General features: G+C 45.4%; 1 protein-coding gene and 1 long non-coding RNA gene across 2 annotated transcripts in view; one reads left to right on the top strand and one right to left on the bottom strand.

The window, feature by feature from the left end:
* Nucleotides 1-471: 471 nt before the first annotated feature.
* LOC147912936 (uncharacterized) lies at nucleotides 472-13,939 on the bottom strand. The gene is made up of 2 exons (XR_015549304.1): nucleotides 13,632-13,939; nucleotides 472-12,609 (listed from the first exon to the last, which is right to left on the bottom strand). It is a non-coding gene; the product is annotated as an uncharacterized LOC147912936 (long non-coding RNA).
* A 179-nt stretch (nucleotides 13,940-14,118) lies between these two features.
* Nucleotides 14,119-19,209, top strand: part of CCNY (cyclin Y) — a 213,668-nt gene continuing 208,577 nt past the window's right edge. Inside the window, exon 1 of the mRNA XM_004425203.3 lies at nucleotides 14,119-14,727. Within this exon, the coding sequence (XP_004425260.1) occupies nucleotides 14,574-14,727 (154 nt within the window). The 5' untranslated portion in view covers nucleotides 14,119-14,573. The remainder of the gene's footprint in view (nucleotides 14,728-19,209) is intronic.

Raw genomic sequence — 19,209 nt, 5'->3', positions numbered from 1 at the left:
ATACACCACTGAGTGGGAGAAGATATTCACAAAACAAACAGCTGACAAAGGAGTTGTATCCAGAATATATAAAGAACTATTACAACTCAGTAAGACAACAACCTAATTAAACTGGGCAAAAAACCTGAACAGTCACTTGACAAGGCAAGATATATTAATAGCCAAAACATACACAAAAATATATCAGCATCACTAGTTATCAGGGAAATGCAAAGTAAAATTGCAGTGAGATACTACTACATACCCATTAGAATGTTAAAATTAAAAAAGAACAATTATACCAAGTATTGGTAAGAATGTGGAGCAATTACAGCTCTCATACATTGCTGGTGGGAATGTAGAATGATGCCAGTACTTTGGAAAACAGTTTGGTTGTTTCTTATAAAGTTAAACATATACTTATCATACAACCCAGCAGTCTTACCCCTAGATATCTGCCCAAGAGAAAAGAAAACATATCCACACAAAGACTTGCACATGGATGCTCATAATGACTTTATTTATAATAGACAAAAACTAGAAACAACTTAAATGTCCATTGACATTTGTGGTATATAAACAAACTGTGGTATATTCATACACTGGAAAACTACACAGCGATCAACACAAATGAACTACTGATACACACAACAACACGGATGAATCTCAAAACGTTACGCTGAGCAAAAGAAGACTTACACAAAAGAGTATTATACATACTATTTGATTAAATTTTTATGAAACCTTAGAAAAGACAAATTTGATCCATAATGACAGAAAACAGATCAGGGGTTGCCTGAGGTCGAGGAGTATTGACCTGGATGGGCAGAAGGGAATTTGGAGGGTAATGAAAATGGTCTGTATCTTTTTTTTTTTTTGAAAATGTTCTTTTTCTAGATTGTGGTGGTGGTGGTTACATTGGTATATTAAATTGTTAAAACTCATCAAAATGTTTTGATAATTAAAATGGAAGTATTTTGTTTTATGTAAACTATACCTCATTAAAATTGATTTTTAAAAAAATGAAAGGGAAATAAGAGGCATTACCAATACAAACAGGTTTAAATTTTCTTAGTTCAAATCAAATTCTAGTTCTGCTTCTCTGAAACTGTTCTGGTCATCTTGACTGAACTGGGATAGCTAAACATGTCAACTTCATATTTCCATATAAAACTTTTATAGAGGGGCCGGCCTGGTGGCGTAGTGGTTACATTCACATGCTCCGCTTCAGCGGCCCAGGTTTTGCAGGTTCAGATCCCTGGCACCGACCTACACACCACTCATCAAGCCATGCTGTGGTGGCGTCCACATACAAAATAGAGGAAGACTGGCAACAGATGTTAGCTCAGGGCCAATCTTCTTCACAAAAATAAAAAAACCCAGACTTTTGTAGATAATTTATTATTTATACAGCTTAGCTAATTCTTTACATTTTTATGGTATGTTGACACATAAAATTGAAATCTCCCCCAGTGGTTCCGTGAGGGAGACTGGGGTGATAGTGGCTGTTGTCATTGTAGCCTTCAAAATGTTGACTATATATCAACTCACACAACTATTATTCAGAAAATTAAAACTGTAACAAAATATTCTTTATGAAGAACATTGTTAAATATAGTCTGATGTTTCTTTTATTCTTCAGATTCACCTCACAACCTTATTTTATTTTTTTTTTAGGCATAAAAAGAGCATTCTATAATTAAAAAAAAACTCCTTACTGGTCTTGGATTTTTGGCTCTGAATAAATGAGTTTCCCATTAAGCCTCCCCAGTTTGTTTACAAACTCTTCCATGTTTACAAACTCTTTTCCAAGCTTCTTCAGCTCCTTGAGACCACAGTAGACACCCAAGTATTTGTTGATGTAATTCTGCTGTATTGACTCATTGAATAAAGGGATTTATTCAATTATTTTGTTGTAGAGGGCTTTCATTACAAATCGAAGTTAGTTCAATGTTTAGTAATTTTGTAGAAATGTAGGAATTCAGATCAGTGTTGATCAATCATGTTGTTTAATTCACAGAGCTCAGCTGCTGTGATTTTCTGAGTGGATGATGTAGCGGAGGAGCGGGACACCTGGATTCTGGAGCTGGCAGTAACAAGGCTGCATCCGGCTTTACAAAGCAGGTACCACGAGCCTCTCATTACCTCATTTAGGACAAGGCTCTGCGCTGCAGTGCGGGAGTCCTCTTTCTAGGTGGAGGTTTCTTAAAAGAAATCGAGGGGCCGGCCTGGTGGCGCAAGCGGTTAAGTGTGCACGCTCGCTGGGGCAGCCTGGGGTTTGCAGATTCGCCTCCAGGTTGCGCACCGACGCACTGCTTGGCAAGCCATGCTGTGGTGGTGTCCCATGTAAACTGGAGGAAGATGGGCATGGATGTTAGCTCAGGGCCGGTCTTCCTCAGCAAAAAGAGGAGGATTGGCATCGGATGTTAGCTCAGGGCTGATCTTCCTCACACACACACACAAAAAAGAAATTGAGTCTTATTTGCTGGGTTTGAGGTTTAGTTTTTTCAGTCTCCCTTTGTACACCAAATGTACTTAATTTTTGTTATCTTTCAAGTTTAGACCTTTGGAAAATGCTTTTCTTTTTCTTTTTTTTTGTGAGGAAGATCAGCCTTGAGCTAACATCCATACCAATCCTCCTCCTTTTGCTGAGGAAGACCGGTCCTGAGCTAACATCTGTGCCCATCTTCCTCCACTTCACGGGGGATGCTGCCACAGCATGGGCTGACGAGTGGTGCGTCGGTGGGTGCCTGGGATCCCAACCGGGTCACCAGTCATGGAGCGCACGCACTTAACAGCTATGCCACGGGGCCGGCCCCTGGAAAATACTTTTTTTTTTTTTTTTTTTTTTTTAAAGATTTTATTTATTTATTTTTCCCCCAAAGCCCCAGTACATAGTTGTCTGTCATAGCTGCACATCCTTCTAGTTGCTGTATGTGGGACGCGGCCCCAGCATGGCTGGAGGAGTGGTGCCTCGGTGCGCACCCGGGATCCGAACCCGGGCCGCCGGCAGCGGAGCGCACGCACTTAACCGCTAAGCCACGGGGCCGGCCCTGGAAAATACTTTTCAATGGAGAAGACAATGGTCTGCAGTTTGGAGATTTGCCTTTTAAAATGTTTTAATAATTAAAAGGCACAGGTAGATAATGTTTACATAGTTCCCTCTACTCAGCTACTCAGAGTACAGCCCTGGAGAGAGGGGATGAGGGAGTGGCAGTGAGGTGGCATGGCCCTCAAAAAGACAGAAACCAAGTGACTGGACAGAAGGTATCTCAGCTTAAGTAGCAGCATATAATTAGCTAATTTTATAGTGAGTTACATAAAATGGAGGATAACACGTTCAGTACCCAAAGGCAAGAAGTTGTACCAGCTGATGCCTTTTAGTCCAAGAGCTAGAATTCTGTCCAGAATGCCAAGTTTCCAGGTTGCACTTTCCTGCATTAGAAGCACTGCTTCCATTTGTCTCCTGGTGTTACAGCCATGGACGAGGTGTCCTTCAGCTTGGATGCTGTTCTATCATAGGCATGGATTCTTCTTTACAATTCTTGCTTGTTGTAGCTGGCAATGGTTTTAGACAAAGACCAGAGGGGGAAGAAAAGCATTTGAGGTAATAGGACTCAGTTAGGCTATTCTTTTTTGGAGAGAGAAAATGCATTATTGCTTTTGGAAAGATACAGATTTAAAGGAAAAAAAAACAACAACAGAGGAAAACCAAATCAACTAAGTTTTGCATTTTGAAGATGATCATTATTAACACAGTCTATTTGTGAATATCCCTAAAGACATCTATTTGCATGTACATTCATAGGGATATACAGTTTTTCTAAGTAGGATCAGATGATACATTCAGTTATGTAATCTGCCTTTTCTCTCAATATCTTATGGCTTTCTCTAATAATAAGTATGGATGTATAGACATCTTTATTTTTGTGACTTCATAAAATTCCATTGTATGTAGCAGAATTTACTTAACTAGTCCTCACTTCATGGGCATTTAGCTTGCATTCAATTTTTAACTATTATAAATTAAGTGGTAATTTTTAGCATATTTTGCCAAAATAACATCTATGAATATTAATATTCTTTTCAAATATCTTTTTAATCAGTTACACAGATTTGTGAGTGGATAAAACTGTTAGTAAGAGTGGAAGTGTTTTTATTTCCTGAGAAATCTTGTCTTTTTTCTACTCCATTCACAACATTACAACATGTCTCTTTAGAGTATGGAACATTGGTGACCAAACCCCGCTCCTCTCTCCTGTGTAGCACTCTATACACAGAAGCATCCCAAGGCAAGGTGGTAACTACACATTTTGGGAGCAGGGTAAGGTAGTGGGGGTCTTAGGTCTTAGGTATGAGTCTTCCCTACACAGATGTGACTGTTTTTCACCTGACTCCCTGCCACTTGGGGCCCCGTGTTTTCCTCTGAGTGCCCCAGGCCCTCCACAGTGGCTCCCGCTGGACCCCTCCCAGAGCAGGTCTTGTTCTCTCAGGGCTCCTTCTCCTCCAGCCCCTTTTTTATCGAGTGAAGACGTGCCTGGTGTTCTACCATTCCTTTAGTGCCTTCAGAGGTGATCCTTCCAGCTCATCAGGGACACTAACTTGTACTGTGCTATTAGAGAATGGTAACTTTTTTTTTTTTTTTTATGAGGAAGATCAGCCCTGAGCTAACATCCATGCTAATCCTCCTCTTTTTGCTGAGGAAGACCGGCTCTGAGCTAACATCTATTGCCAGTCCTCCTCCTTTTTTTCCCCAAAGCCCCAGTAGATAGTTGTATGTCATAGTTGCACATCCTTCTAGTTGCTGTATGTGGGACGTGGCCTCAGCATGGCCGGAGAAGCGGTGCGTCGGTGCACGCCCGGGGTTCCTAACCCGGGCCGCCAGTAGCAGAGCGTGCACACTTAACCACTAAGCCACGGGGCTGGCCCGAGAACAGTAACATTTTAACGTGTGAATATTCCAAATCTCACTTATCAAAAAAGAAATGAAATTTCAAGGCATTATTCCCAAGGGATGGCCAACTGGGGATGTCAGGCAGCCTGTTAGGCAGTGAGGGTGTTACCACCAGCACAGGGGGCCTGTGCATCCTCAGGCCACACTAGTGAGGGAGGTGCCTATCTCCAGCCCAGGACCACAGCAAGAAGAGCTAGTCAGAGGTGATGGAATTGATCTTATTTTCATGCAGAAGACCCCAATCCCTGGGGCTGGTGCTGAGTGGTGTAAAAATGGAACTGGGCTAAAGGCAGACAGAGATCTTCACTTCTTTCTTTACATCACTCCTTGTTTTTCTCGGCATTTATCATACAGTGACTATCCAACATTCATTAACACTTAGTATCACATACTGTGCCAAGGTGAAGTCCCCAGAAAATGCAGAAGGATAATAACCAAGCAACAGGAAGAAGTTCCTACGAGGTTCGTAATAGTCACGTAGTCACTTCTCAGGCTCCTGAGCATCTTGGGGTGAGGTGAAATTATCAGGAAGAAACACTGCAGGTATTATCCACTGTAAGTTCACCTGCTAGACAAGACGAAAAATAGAAATGGTAACAGGACATACTGAAGCAATCTGGAACTTGGAAAAACAACATGTTGAAGAGTTGTCAGGGCTGGATTTAGATTAATACAGCTCTCTAACGGTATGCAGCTTCCCTCTTAGGTGTGCAAAACATTATTCTGGCCCACCACAGGGAAGCTGAGATCGAGACAGTTACTGCTTCTGGAGATCTACCTGGGAAGTGCCTTGATGCACTTCAAGGTGTTCCCGTTCTCAGGAGCAGGGTGTCTGGTAGGCATTGCTGTTCTCAGTTCTGGGGCTATAAAGAATAAGACAAATTCTGCTTTCCACTTCAGAGTTTCCTTGGAGAAATGCAGGTAGAAAATAATACATATTGAGAAATGCTGTGATATAGGTATGTATAAAATGCTGTTAGAGACGATGGAGACTTATCCAATTACAGATCACAGAATGGCCAAAAGCTCCTCTCTGAGCTTGGAATATCAATAAGGAAACAATTATTTGTGTAAATGGTATAAACTTTCTAAAATACTATATGGCAACACTTATCAAGAGACTTTAAAATGTTCCTATCTGGTCAAAATGACTCAGAAATTCCAATTTTAACAATTCCTTTTATGGAAATAAGCAGATGCAGAAAAAGATCAGTAAATAAAAATGCTCATCTTAGAATTGTTTTTTATTATACTGAAAAGAAACAAATGAAAGGTCCAATAATTGGGGAATGTTAAATAAATTATGTTCCATCTATATGATGTATTTTGCAGTCATTATACTTTTTAAAAATGTAAACTGGTATGGGAAAGTACTTATGATAATATAGAAAAAAATGGAGGCTATCAAATTTTATACATAGTATGATCCCATTATTGTAAAAGAAAAAAATATGGAAAATGATCAAATGGTCAAAGGAAACCCTCCCCCAAAAGGGGAAATATTAACAAAACACTGAATGAGAGCTAATATGAAGGAAATGTCATTATCGCTAACTCTAAATAGAATAAAGGCAGTGGTTTCGTCTGTGCCTTGCACAATCATCTCAACAACGTTCTCAAAGGCTCTTTGCCTTCTAAACTCTTAATGGATTTATTCTCACTTAGATTAAGGAAAGAAAAGTCTGTTATAGGTCTGCTTATCTGCAACTGGGCAGATTTCCAGGCTCACATAATATATATATATTTCTAGAGTGATTTGGAAAAATTGGAACCAGAATTATTGTCTAAAAAGCCCTTCTGCAGGAAGTTAATCTTAAGAAGTGACTTAAAATTAAAACCTTTTCTTTCTTTCAAAAACACGTGTTACTTTTTCCTTTTAAACAGTTTTCAGTGGAAACTAAATTAGATAATGAATTCTCGATAGAGTGTAATTGCTGTTATTTTCTTTCAGATGCTATGTATAAGGATGTATATATTCTGATGGAAAGAATGAACGACATATTTGAAGTGAATAACTGGCAGATTTAGACGGTTTCTCAACCTTAGCACTACTGCCGTTCCGGGCTGTACAATTCCTATCGTGGGGGCTGTCCTGTGCACTGTAGGATGTTTAGCAGCATCTCTGGCTTCTACCCACTAGATGCAGTAGCACCCCCTTCCCAGCGGCGACAATAAAAAATGTCTCTAGACACAGGCAAATTGCCCTGGGGTTGAGAACCACTGATTTAGACAAACCGGCAAAATTTGTCAGCTGAACAAATACAGCTTTTTAGCACGTATGCGTTGCGTGTGCACACATGCCCGCGCACACACACATACACGGCATATACATTTTTCTTCTGGTTTTGGGTGCTTTCAGGTTAAAAAAAAAAAGACATAAAGCATGGCAACCTAAGCTGTGGAATTCTGACTCTCCTTTGAAGCGGACAACTTGAGGAATTACATGCTCACTCTAATGTTTTTCTTCCCAACACAGAACTAGGCTCTGAGAAGTACAACTCCATTTCATAGGGGCCGTTTTCCTAGTTAATTAAATTCGAGAGAAAGCATAAAAGGTAATAAACACTATTTATTGTCAACAGATCTCTATGAATCTCAAAAGCGTCACAATGCAAAGAATAAAGAGAAAAATATTTTCTCAAATATTTCAGCATATAGTAAAAGACATTATCAGTGAAAACTCTAGCTTTCTACAATCATCATTAGCAACCCTCGTCCCCTGCCCCCAATTCACTCTCTGTCCTTCTCTTGCTCAAAATAAAGGAAGGAGAGAAAGAAAATTAGCAGAAGTCTGAGGGGGTAAAAGAAGGAGCCTGTTCAGGTACTTGTCTAACCTCTCATTTAGGTGACAAATAGTCCTGGGTGCCTCCCAGGTGCCAGGCGCTGTGGCAGAGGGAAGCAGGCAGGGGGGCCCTGTAGGAGCTGACAGTGTAGCAGGTAAGATAAAACAAATTCATGCACAACAACAAAAGTAGGAAGCGAGAAACGGCTTTAGATAAAATCTGTGTGAGCTTACAATCTCCAGCACGAGGGGCTGAGAGAAAGCGGCGCTTGTGCGGGGCCTTGGAGGATAAGCGGGACTAAACGCATGTGGAGCTGGGGCAGGGGTGCAGGAAGGGGCTTCAGAGGGATGGGGTGACAGGAGGAAAGGGAGGTGCCAGAACAGCAGGCTGGAGGGCGCACTGTGAGCAGTTCTGATGGGCTGGACAGAAGGTGGCTTGAATGCTAGGCAAAGGGGAGTTTTTATTTTAAAAACCATGAGAGACTAAAGACAGGACTGCCTGCTTAAGTAGGATCTACCTAGCTGTTCCCAGGGACCCCAGGGCTATCTGCATGTTGAAGTACAGCTGCAGAGTGTTTGGGGTTCCTTGGAGGTTAAAAATGTGAGGTGGAGGCAATAAGTTAACACAACTCATCAGCTATCCTTGTTGTACTTTTAAAATGCTGTTGGGTTTTTCACGTTGGGAACCGGGTCTGAACTGGGACCAGTTAACTAAGATAAAGGTGGGTGAAGATGCCTGGGTTGTGGGAGACATTCCGTAAATTCCCTGCCAACACCACCAATGCCAGCCATGTTGGAGTAGAAAGACTCCTTGCCCGTGTTGGGAAGAGTCTAAGGTGGCAGAAACAGTGTTCCCACCCCTTTTCCAGTCAGTGGAGGAGTCATGAAGAGGGTCCAGGAGATTCAATTTCCTGGGTCGGGTGGATCTTCAGCACACAGACCAGGGCATATTCATGGGTTTCCTCTCACAGGAACCTTTGGCTCTAGTTCTGGGAATATTGAAGGATCTGTATTAAAATAATGTATCAGGCATTTAATTCTTTTAATTTCCATAGGGACTAATCTTCCTTTTCGAGGAACAACTTCCTTTTGCCACCAAAATCCTACCTTGGCTTCAGAGCCTGCCTGTGGCATCTTCCCATTCCAACCTGCTTCTACTATGGGGAACCAAGTATATATGGGTACCCCATGGTTCTAGATCGGAGTTCCTATTATCTGGGGGTCAATCAGTGAAAACTGACAACATGAATATATAAAACTGTATCAGAGGATAATATCAAATCCTGGCCAGATCAATAACTTGGTAGTTCAAAATAACAGTGGTTGATACAAGTTTCTCATGTAAAAGAAGAGTACAGAGACATTACCTTAGTTCATGGCTTCCATCTTTAAGGTCACCTGGTTTTCAAAAGTGCATGCTAGATCTAATTCCAGCCACCCTGCCCACATTCCAAGAAGCAGAAAAGAGGAAGCCTCTTCAGAGAGCTTTCCTGGAAGATTCTGCTCACATGTCATTGGCCAGACTTAGTCACGTGGCCAGCTGTAGTCTTTGAGGTGGGCATACTGCTGGCCCTCACAAAATGGAGGGCCCGGTACTAAGGGAGATGGGAGAATACACACTGGGTAGTGAAGCAGCTGCCTCTCCCAATCTGACCTGTGAGATGCTGGAATTCGCCTTATCAAAGGCACATCCTAGCTCTCAGAGACCACACAGACATTTACCATGTCTGTTCTTGGTAAGCAAGGAGGGATCAAGAAGATGGAGTCTGGCAAGAGAGAGATTGTACTTAAGGCTATTTAGCACGGAGACAAGTGTGAATTCTCAGTGGTGAGACAGAGAAAACAGTTTCCAAGTGGGCCTTCGCCCAGATACCTAGTGACTGTGGCTGCCCCCTTTTCGTTATTTATTCTGTAAACGAGGGTTTTACTCACGGAGAGGAAATGTGTGCCACAAGTGCCATCTTCTCCTCCTCCCTTCTTCACGGCAGCGTTCTTCCCTCTTGAGCTGGAACATGACCTCAGAATCCTTCTCAACACAATGTTCCTGGCAGTTACTCTGGTCCAAAAGACTTGGCATTGGTGTTTAAATCTACCAGTCATCTTTAATTGCTTCTGGAAATTTTCATTCCTACAGAATCTCTGGGTATAATTCTTTACTTCATAGGAATAAATACCATCTATTTATTCCAATCATCTCATCTTTTGACTGTGTACCTTACTGGACTATGAGTTTCTCTAGGGTGAGAACTATCTCTTATCCATTTTTGTATCCCCAGGGTGCCTGGCTCAGTACACTTTCAAGAAATGTTTTATCAATAAGTGAATCACCTACATTAGTCAAGGTCAAGTGGCTATCAAAGTAACTACTTCCCCGATAGCTGGTTATGCTGTGGACTGCTTACACTGAGGACTAAAGGGAGGCCTCATTTGGTGGGGAGTCACAGGAAAATAAGAGGGGTGCAGGAAGAGCACTGGAGCACTGGTGGTACACAAAGGCCCTGGTTAGTCCACAACTGCCTACACGTGTTTAAGTAACTGACACAGGAAACTGGCTACCAGGTGATGAGGAAAGGGCACTCTGAGTAGGTTTTTCTGAAACTCTAGCCATTTTCCTTCTTTTTTTTTTTGGAGGAAGATTGGCCCTGAGCTAACATCCGTGCCCATCTTTCTCCACTTTATGTGGGACACCTGGTACAGCATGGCCTGACAAGCAGTGGGTAGGTCTGCGCCCAGGATCTGAACACGCAAACCCCAGGCTGCTAAAGCGGAGCGTACGAACTTAACCACTATGCCACCAAGCCAGGCCCCCCATTTTCCTTCTTTTGAGCAAAGGTCCAGGTCCTGGGTTAACGGCTCAGTGTTTTCTGAGTTCTAGGGAGATGTGCAGATGACTGATTCATATTTCATGGATATGAGTGTGGCTGAAGGAAGACTGTGATTATGCTCCCCCTGATTCAATGAAGCCAGCCTATTCTCTCTTTTTTTTAAATTTTTTTGTGAGGAAGATCAGCCCTGAGCTAACATCCATGCTAATCCTCCTCTTTTTGCTGAGGAAGACCGGCTCTGAGCTAACATCTATTGCCAATCCTCCTCCTTTTTTTTCCCCAAAGCCCCAGTAGATAGTTGTACGTCATAGTTGCACATCCTTCTAGTTGCTGTATGTGGGACGTGGCCTCAGCATGGCCGGAAAAGTGGTGCGTTGGTGCGCGCCCAGGATCTGAACCTGGGCTGCCAGTAGCGAAGTGCGCGCACTCAACTGCTAAGCCACGGGGCCGGCCCGAAGGCAGCCTATTCTCATTGATTTGTTTCTATAAGTAGATCTTATAAATTAATACTGATATTGCTTATACGTTTTAAATATTTTGATTCCATTGAAAATTTTGTTTTAAAAAAAGCTATGACTGCTAAAAAGAAAAGTTTGAAGAGCACTGCCTTAGCTAGTTCGCACAAGTTCCATATTTACCTCTTTACAATAACCAAAATCTCAAAGCGTGATTGTGAAGAAAGATGAAGGAAAATTATTCCCAGATGTTTCTTGCTGCTCAAAGAGCAGGCTGAGGTATGAGTAGATCAGGTTGAGTCTTTCTGAGCAGGCTGACCGTTTTGAGGACAGCTTCCCTCTCCCCACCAGCCCCAATCCTGGGCTAGATGCACACTGAGGAAGGGTCCCTGCATTCACATTTCCACGTGATACAGTCTCGGAGATGCTGTGACTAAATGCACATGGTATTTTTGCGGAACGTCTCTCTTCGACCTTGCTGCCTATCTACTCACTGTGGTCAGGAGGGCTGGGCCCCACAGAAATAAAAAGGCTCCCCTCTCTTCTTCAAGTCTGGAACCAGTCCTAAGCAGTCTCTCAGAAAGAGAACAGAAAAGAGAAGAGGAGAGAAGCAACACTTGTCTCTTTTCCACTCAAAACATTTGTGGATTTCTTCTCTCGTTACTCTAATTTGCTTCCCTGCTCCCCTCTGTTCAGTGACACCTGGCGGTGGGGGCAGCTGAGAGGGTGCCTCACAGACTTTGTAATGGGAACCAAGGTTCAAATCCCCAGGTAGGCCATTTCTCAGTAATCTGACTTTAGACGGATTTAATTATCAGAATTAAAGTGTCTTTATTTGTAAAATGGGAGATAACAGCATAGGATTAGATGTTAAGAAATGGTCAGCATCTAGCCGGTGTTCCATAAATGACACCGTCCATTATCATCCTGGCATCACACTGCTTCTGCAGCCTTTCCTAAAATATCACTGTGTGTCAAGCAGGACGCATCTCTACCTGGAGGACTCTGAAGTGTGTGTGTACGTGTACAGGGGGTGGGGTGGGGTGGGGTGGGGGGTTGGCACCCAGGTAAATCACCGGCGAGGCTTCAGCACTTATCTCCACCCCCCAGGCCTGTTGACCAAAAGTCACACTCCCAGGGCCGGCCCCGTGGCTTGGTGGTTAAGTGAGTGCGCTCCACTGCTGGCGACCCGGGTTCGGATCCCGGGCTCGCACCGACGCAATGCTTCTCCGGCCATGCTGAGGCCGCGTCCCACATACAGCAACTAGAAGGATGTGCAGCTATGACACACAACTATCTACTGGGGCTTTGGGGGGAAAAAATAAATAAATAAAATCTTTAAAAAAAAAAAAAAAACAAAAAAAAAACAAAAGTCACACTCCTGAAAAACCCAACAGGTACATTCCTAAAGGGAACATGGCAGGAACTTCAAAGAGGGGGTGGGTGTGGTGGGGGGACAGAAAAGTCCCTGCAGACCAGCGGGGGTCCCCTCCTCTGGCAAGTCTGTGGCTACCCTTACCCCCAGTCGCGTCTTCCCTCACCTCCAGATGCTCTTTCCAGTTAACACTGCCCGATGACCCGCCACAAGTGCCATGCTGTCTCTCCCGGTAAGCCCTTCAAATTATATCATTAACACAAATATTATGATGAAATAAAAATGACAATGCGCCGGCGTAGGTATGTTCGGTGATTGGATGCTTATAGCGCCCAAATTACAGGACAGCAATCAGAGCAGACGATCGGGTCACCCCTCTCGGCTCCTCAGCCATCTTACCCACACACCGCAGCCCTGAAAATCTGAGTCCACACATTCCCGGACTTGCAGTTCCGCCCCAACCAAACTTCCCTGCAGCAATGACAGACCGCATTATTTTGTCTGTCCGCTACCTCCCCGCCTCTTCCGGGCCGCAGTTCTCGGGAACTTCCTTCGCGTTTCCCCTGTCTGGTCCGCATCAGCACTGCGCTGCCCTGTACCTGTGTTCAAGGACGCCCACCACTTAGCCCACCGAAGGGCGTTACTGCGGTTCAGGTCGTGGAGCTTGTTAAAATACGGACTCATAGATGCATAAACACTCCCGTCGGACAGAGGGAGAGCACAGTGACAGAAAGGAGGCATGTCAAGAATCAACGGAAGTACCGTGTATGAAGCCTCTGGCAAGACACCTCCACACCGCTGACGCTCGACACACACCATTCCCTCACTCCTTTCTCCCCGCGCCTGTCGCCACACCAGGCCTGAGGCCTTGGGTCCATCAAGGCACTTCATCTTTCTGGACCTCAGCTTCCCTATACTTACAATTAAGGGGAATGTACCGGGTCTGTCGTGTTCAAACGCCCCCTCCCCAGAGCCCCTCCTCATGACTCCCTCAGTGACCATGTGGAAAGGGGGGACAGGTCGTTTCCGCCACCTTACACTCTTCCCAAGGCAGGCGGGAGCCAACAGTCCTCCCGGCCGAGCATGGCGGGCGCGGGGGCGTCGGGAGGGAAGGGGAACCCACGATTTTCTGAGGATCCCCCACGAGCCAGGCCCCGTCGCGTCCTTTCCCTCAGTTAAGTGGCCTCAGTTCAGACCGCTCCCGGCCCGACAACCCCGACAGCATTTTAAAAGCAAACAAGGACAGCTGACGCTAAGTTACCTGTCTCCACCTCACATGAACCTCCAAGGAACTCAAAACACTGCAGCTAAGTCGACATCCCAGGAGCCCAGGGCCCCAAGATTTACTCCAGGGTTAAAACAAGGGCCCCGTCAAGTCCTCGGCAAAGCTCAAAGCAGAAGCGAGAACTCCCAGTCAACGTCCGGCTTCCTTTAAAACGTTTAAGAGAAAAAAGAAAAAACAGCCCCTCCCGGGAGCGGCAGGCGAGGCTCGGCGCCCCCAGGCCGCCCGGCGCCGGCCCCGGCCCCGGCCCCGGCCCCGGCCCCGCGCGCGGGGCGCACGCCGCTCTCGTCACAGCGTCGAGCCGGGGTGGCCGCGGAGACCGGGGAGGGCACCGAGACGCCGGGCCCCCCTGCGCGGCGCCCGCCCATCTGCTTCCAGGGCAGCGGGAAGAGGCGGCGCCGGGCGGGGCGGGGCGGCGCCGGGGCGGGAGGGCGAGCATCCTCGCGGCCGCACCGCGCCGGGCCCAGGGCCGCGCCACGCCCGCCCGCCCGCGCGGACCCGCGCCCGCCGCCTGAACCGGAACCTCTCACCGAGGCGTCGCCGCCGCCGGGGCCGGGCGCCGGCCGGGAAGCGCGGGGAGGCGGCCTGCGCGGCGCCGCCCGCCATGGCCGCGGCGGGCTGAGCGGGGCTCGCGGCCGCACTCGCGCGGACCGGGCGCTCCTCGCGCGGACAGGCCCCGGGCAGGGCGGGCGCGCGGAGGCCGAGGGAGCCAGGGCCGCCGCCCGCTCATCGCCGCCGCCGCCGCCGCCCATGGCGAGGCCCCGCCGCCGCCGCCGCTGCTGACCCGGGGCCGGCCGCGGCTTCCGCCCCTCCCGCGGCGGCGGGCGGGCGGGCGGGCCTCCCCTCCACGCCCCCGCCGCCCGCGCCCCGCGCCCGGCCGCGGAGGAAGGCGAGCGCCGCTGGAGCCGGGGGCCGCCGAAGATGGGGAACACTACCTCGTGCTGCGTGTCGTCCAGCCCCAAGCTCCGCAGGAATGCCCACTCCCGGCTGGAGTCCTACCGGGCCGACACGGACCTGAGCCGCGAGGACACGGGCTGCAACCTGCAGCACATCAGCGACCGGGAGAACATCGACGGTGAGCGCGGGCGGGCGGGCCGGGGCCGCCGCGCCCTCCTGACCCCGCGCCCCGGCCCGGCTCTTTCGCTTTCTCAGCCGGCTCCGGCCCCGTCCCGGGGCGCTCGGCCCCCGGCCGCCCCTGGCCCCTGGCTTGGACCCCCGAGGGAGCGGCGGGGGGACTCGGCCGGCCGGCGGCCCGGGAGAACCGCGGGTGAGGGTCGGAGGGGACGGGGCGAGTGGCCGGCGCCGGGGCGGGGGCGGCCGGGGTCCCGGTTCCAGGCTCTGTTTATCTGATCACAGCCACAGCCGAGTTATGCGCGAGAAGGGTGAGCTAGTCTGCCCTTTAAAAGGCAAAGGGGATGGATTATCCTTGGCATAACTGAGGAGCGAATTCCCATTTTGGAATCACAGTCTCTACCTAGAGTTGGAGAGCAGGGTTGGCCTGTGTCAGCGCCCCGGAAACTTACAAATTGACCCCACTTGGCTGTCCTCCACCCCCATTTCCGTTAAAAACGAAAAAAAAAAAAAGGATTTTTGGGAGGTTGAGAGATTGGAGGCAAATAGCCTCACCTGAATGCTTTTAAAAAATTTCTTTAGAGTATTATCAGAATGGTTTGGAGACAGCTTTTGGTTGAGTCACCTCGTTTTTGCTTAGAACCGAATTACAGTCCTGTGAATTTCTGAGCTGAGTGACTTTTGGTTCGGACTAGTGTTTGTAAAGGAACTTAACGGACTGATCACTGCACCTAGTAATGTTTATTTACTTTATTGGTCTTAGAGTATCTTTATTAGTACTGTTATATCAATAAGCTACGTGACTGAATATCTACAGATGGGTAGTTTATGCATCATGCCTGAAATACAGTTTACATAATTCCCAACTTTAAAAAATTTGAAATTGGAAATATATTTTTATGACAACTTGATTTTTCTTTTTGTAACCCCCAAATCTTCTCACAGTTGATGTAATTGAACTAACCTGAATGTCGTATGAATGCATTGACACAACTTGATCATAATTCATTGTTGTTAACTTTAGGATGGAGCATTTCCTCTGACTTTAGGTGGAAAGCCAAATTTAAACTCTACTAAAGGAAAGAGTTTTTTCATTGTTTGGCCTCCTTTAATTTCTTCTGAATAGTAATTGTATCTCTATAGGACAGCACCTTTATTAAATGAGTACCATATATGAAGAGACTGACACAACATTTGGTTTGTAGTAGGCGCTTAGTAAGTTATGGTTTGGTATGACTTTTCTAGTGTTGTTATTTTAGACTTCCATTATCTTAACCTACTCTTTAGATGTTTTTGAACTACAGCCATGCTTTATTTTTAAATTCATGCACTTAAAGGCATCTAGAAGGATATTAAGGCCAGATCTGTTTTGATCACTGCTGTAGTTCCAAGCACCTGAAAGAAGTGTCTAGCATATAAAAAAGACTTAAGTATAGTATTTTAAAAGAATGCATGAATAAATGAGGTTATTATAGAAAGCCATTACCCAGTCCTATACAATGTTGACAGGCAAAAACATTTGAAAATAATTTCTCCTTTATGTTGGGCATGAATACTGGGTAGAGGCTTTAGGTTTAAATACTGGATTTAAAAAATACGAAAAGGAAGCATCACATTTCTTAGAGCCAGGCTGCAGGATGTTATTGACTATAGTAAGAAAACAGGGAAAAAAAAGTAATTGTAACCAGCTGTATGGCACTAAGGATTAGAAGGATTTTGCCAGAGAAAAATAGAATAGTATTGTGTGTTCTTTCATTTGAAAGAAATCTAAGTTTTGGTCATCAATCATTTTTGAGAAAACATTTGGAAGTCTACCAACTCTTGTTTTGGAGATGCAGGATAGTTAAAGAGACTATAGGGCAGGTTAAGAGGATTTCTAATCTAGGCTGTAGTATCCTTTCACCCCAGAACCCAGTTCAGATGAATGCTAGTTTAAACCTGGAAATACTGATTCACCATTCAAGGAATGTTTTCTCTCTCTCTCTCCCAAATTCGTTAAGTAACTCTTCTAGGATTTACCCATCCAGCAATTCTCAACGTTGGTTTCAATTAGACCAGAAATCTAGGGCTAGGCCTTGGCATTAGTATGTTTAAAGCTCTCCAGGTAGGATACAGCCAGGGTTGAGAATCACTAGCTGGGTATGTCTTGGAAGTGTTACCTGTTGTTCAGGGACATTGTCGGTGGAAATTCATTCAGTGTCAGGCTGGGAGAAGCGAACAGATTTGTTTAAATAGTATATAGATATATATCTATATTTTAATTTCTGAGTTATTTTGATTGTTAGATGATTAGTAAACATTTTCAAACTACATCTCAAGAATCCTTGATTCTTGATTCTAGTCTGTAACAAAAGCTGAAGTGCTCAAATACCATCTTTCTTGTATCCTGGAAAACATCCCAGACAACTAGAATTGAAAGGTCAGAGAAGCAGTTTTCAGTAGTAGATTTCACTATATGAGATATTTTTCTCAACTTATACCTTTTCAGTCTAATTGGCAAGTAAGTTATCCTTTACCTCACCTGCCTCCAATGTACATGCCTCCTCAAGAGGCTGTTCTGTTCTTCTGCACTCAGAGGCTCATAATCAAGGACAGAGTTAAAATGTCTGTGTTGATGCTACTCTTTCCTGAATCGTGATAGGTCAGTTTGTTAAAATCACAGAGACATGAGGTATGTAGCCGTGTTTCATGCCCAGACACACAGTGGGTGATGTTTGTTCTGTAGAATTTCCATGACTGAGCTAGGGCAGTTAGGCTTCCATGACACCTACTGGCAACTTGCCCTGTCTTTGTACTTAGGGTACCTTAGTGTTAGGTTGTTCATGTTTTTAAGATTTATATTAGACTCCTCAGCTCCCCAGGTATTATTTCTCATAAAATCATTCCAAGATTGAGAAGTAACAAAAGCATTTAACAGCGATGATAGTAACAGTTGCAGCCCTTATATATTGTCCACTCTGTGCCAGCTGCTGCTCTTGGTGCTGGATATCTCTTCATTTAGTACTCACAATAACCCTACGAGTAGTAGTATCCTTACTTTAAGACAAAGGAATGAGGCAGAGAGAGGAGAAATGACTTGCCCAAAGTCATACAGCCAGTAAATGATAAATGGAAACTGTTGTTGCTTGACTAGCCATCAAACGTTAACTAGTCTGGGGCTGCTTCTGGGGTAGGGTGTTTGTCACTGCGGTCATATCTGTAGTTTCTCTGAGAAGGAACTTCGCTATCCGCAACAGGCTGACTGCCCTGATTAGATTGTTTCTGTGGGAGGAGAAAAAGAGAGATGGACTAAAGAGAATTTAAGATTCGATGAGACCAAATAAATAGGGATATCTGTAACGTGTACCGTAGTGTCAGTTTGGGGTTTTGTCTCAAAATGATTGATAGCAACTTCTTCTTTTGTAGATCAGCCGTCGTCCTTGGCAACCCAATTTCTCCCTCATCCCGTGTCCAATCCGCTAGAAAAGCGTGACTCTCTACGTTCAGACTAGATCCAGAGTCTGACCACTTCCTACAACCTGTCCTGCTGCCCTTCTGATCTCAGCAGCCGTCGTCTCTGCCAGCCTCACTGCTCTCCCTGCGTCTACCCTGCCCACTGCAGTCTCTTCTCAACACAGCAGCTGCGGGGAGATCCTTTTAAAAACTTGAACACGTCACTCCTCTGCTCAAAAACTGCAGTGACTCCTTAGTTCACATTGAGTGAGAAAGCCTTATAGTGAGCTTCCACAGTGGAGTCCTTCTGGTGGACTCCAGGGCCCTTTGTGATCTGCCTGCCCTCCCCACTCACCCACTCACTAGCTCATTCCAGCCACACTGGCGTCCTTTGAGGCTGTTCCTTGAACACACTAGATATGCTCTCACCCCAGGGCCTTTGCTCTGTCCCTCTGCCTGGAGTGCTCTTCTTCGTGTATCCTCTGGGCTAACTCCCTCACCGCCTTCAGTTTTGGTTCAAGTGTCACCTTTTCAGTGAGGCCTTCCCAGTTGCCCCATTTAACATCTCTCCTGCTGCCCCCTCAGCAATCCTAGTATGCATTTTCTGCAATGCTGTTTCTTTATTCCATATCACCTATAATATACTATATTAGTATATACATATATAATAATAACTGTTTATAGTTACTAGCATGTAAGTTCCAATAGAATATTTTTTGTTTTGTTTATTGAAGAAGCCAAGTATCTAGAATAGTGCCTGATACCTTAAAGACACTCTGTAAATGTTTGTTGAGTGAACAGGCGAACCCAGCTGCTTAAGGACATTGGAGTCAGCATCATCATGTGTATTTATTGAATGAGACGAAGCAGGAGGAGGTAGAGAATGAACAAGACTTGTAATTAATGAAAGTCGAGTGGATGTGAAACTTTTGGTTTTGTTTGCATTTTAACCTGAGAGGTGGAAGATAGATTGAAGTCTTGAAAATGAAACTTAAGAAAGCTTTAAAGCATAACAAAAGAAAAAAAAAAACACACCCAAACTGAAAGGAAACCA

This window comes from Ceratotherium simum, chromosome 32 (assembly GCF_057802395.1).
Source record: "Ceratotherium simum simum isolate JZ-2026a chromosome 32, ASM5780239v1, whole genome shotgun sequence".
NCBI classification, from domain to species: domain Eukaryota; kingdom Metazoa; phylum Chordata; class Mammalia; order Perissodactyla; family Rhinocerotidae; genus Ceratotherium; species Ceratotherium simum.
The sequence above is the reverse complement of the archived record's forward strand: the minus strand, read 5'-3'. Positions and strand labels throughout refer to the sequence as shown.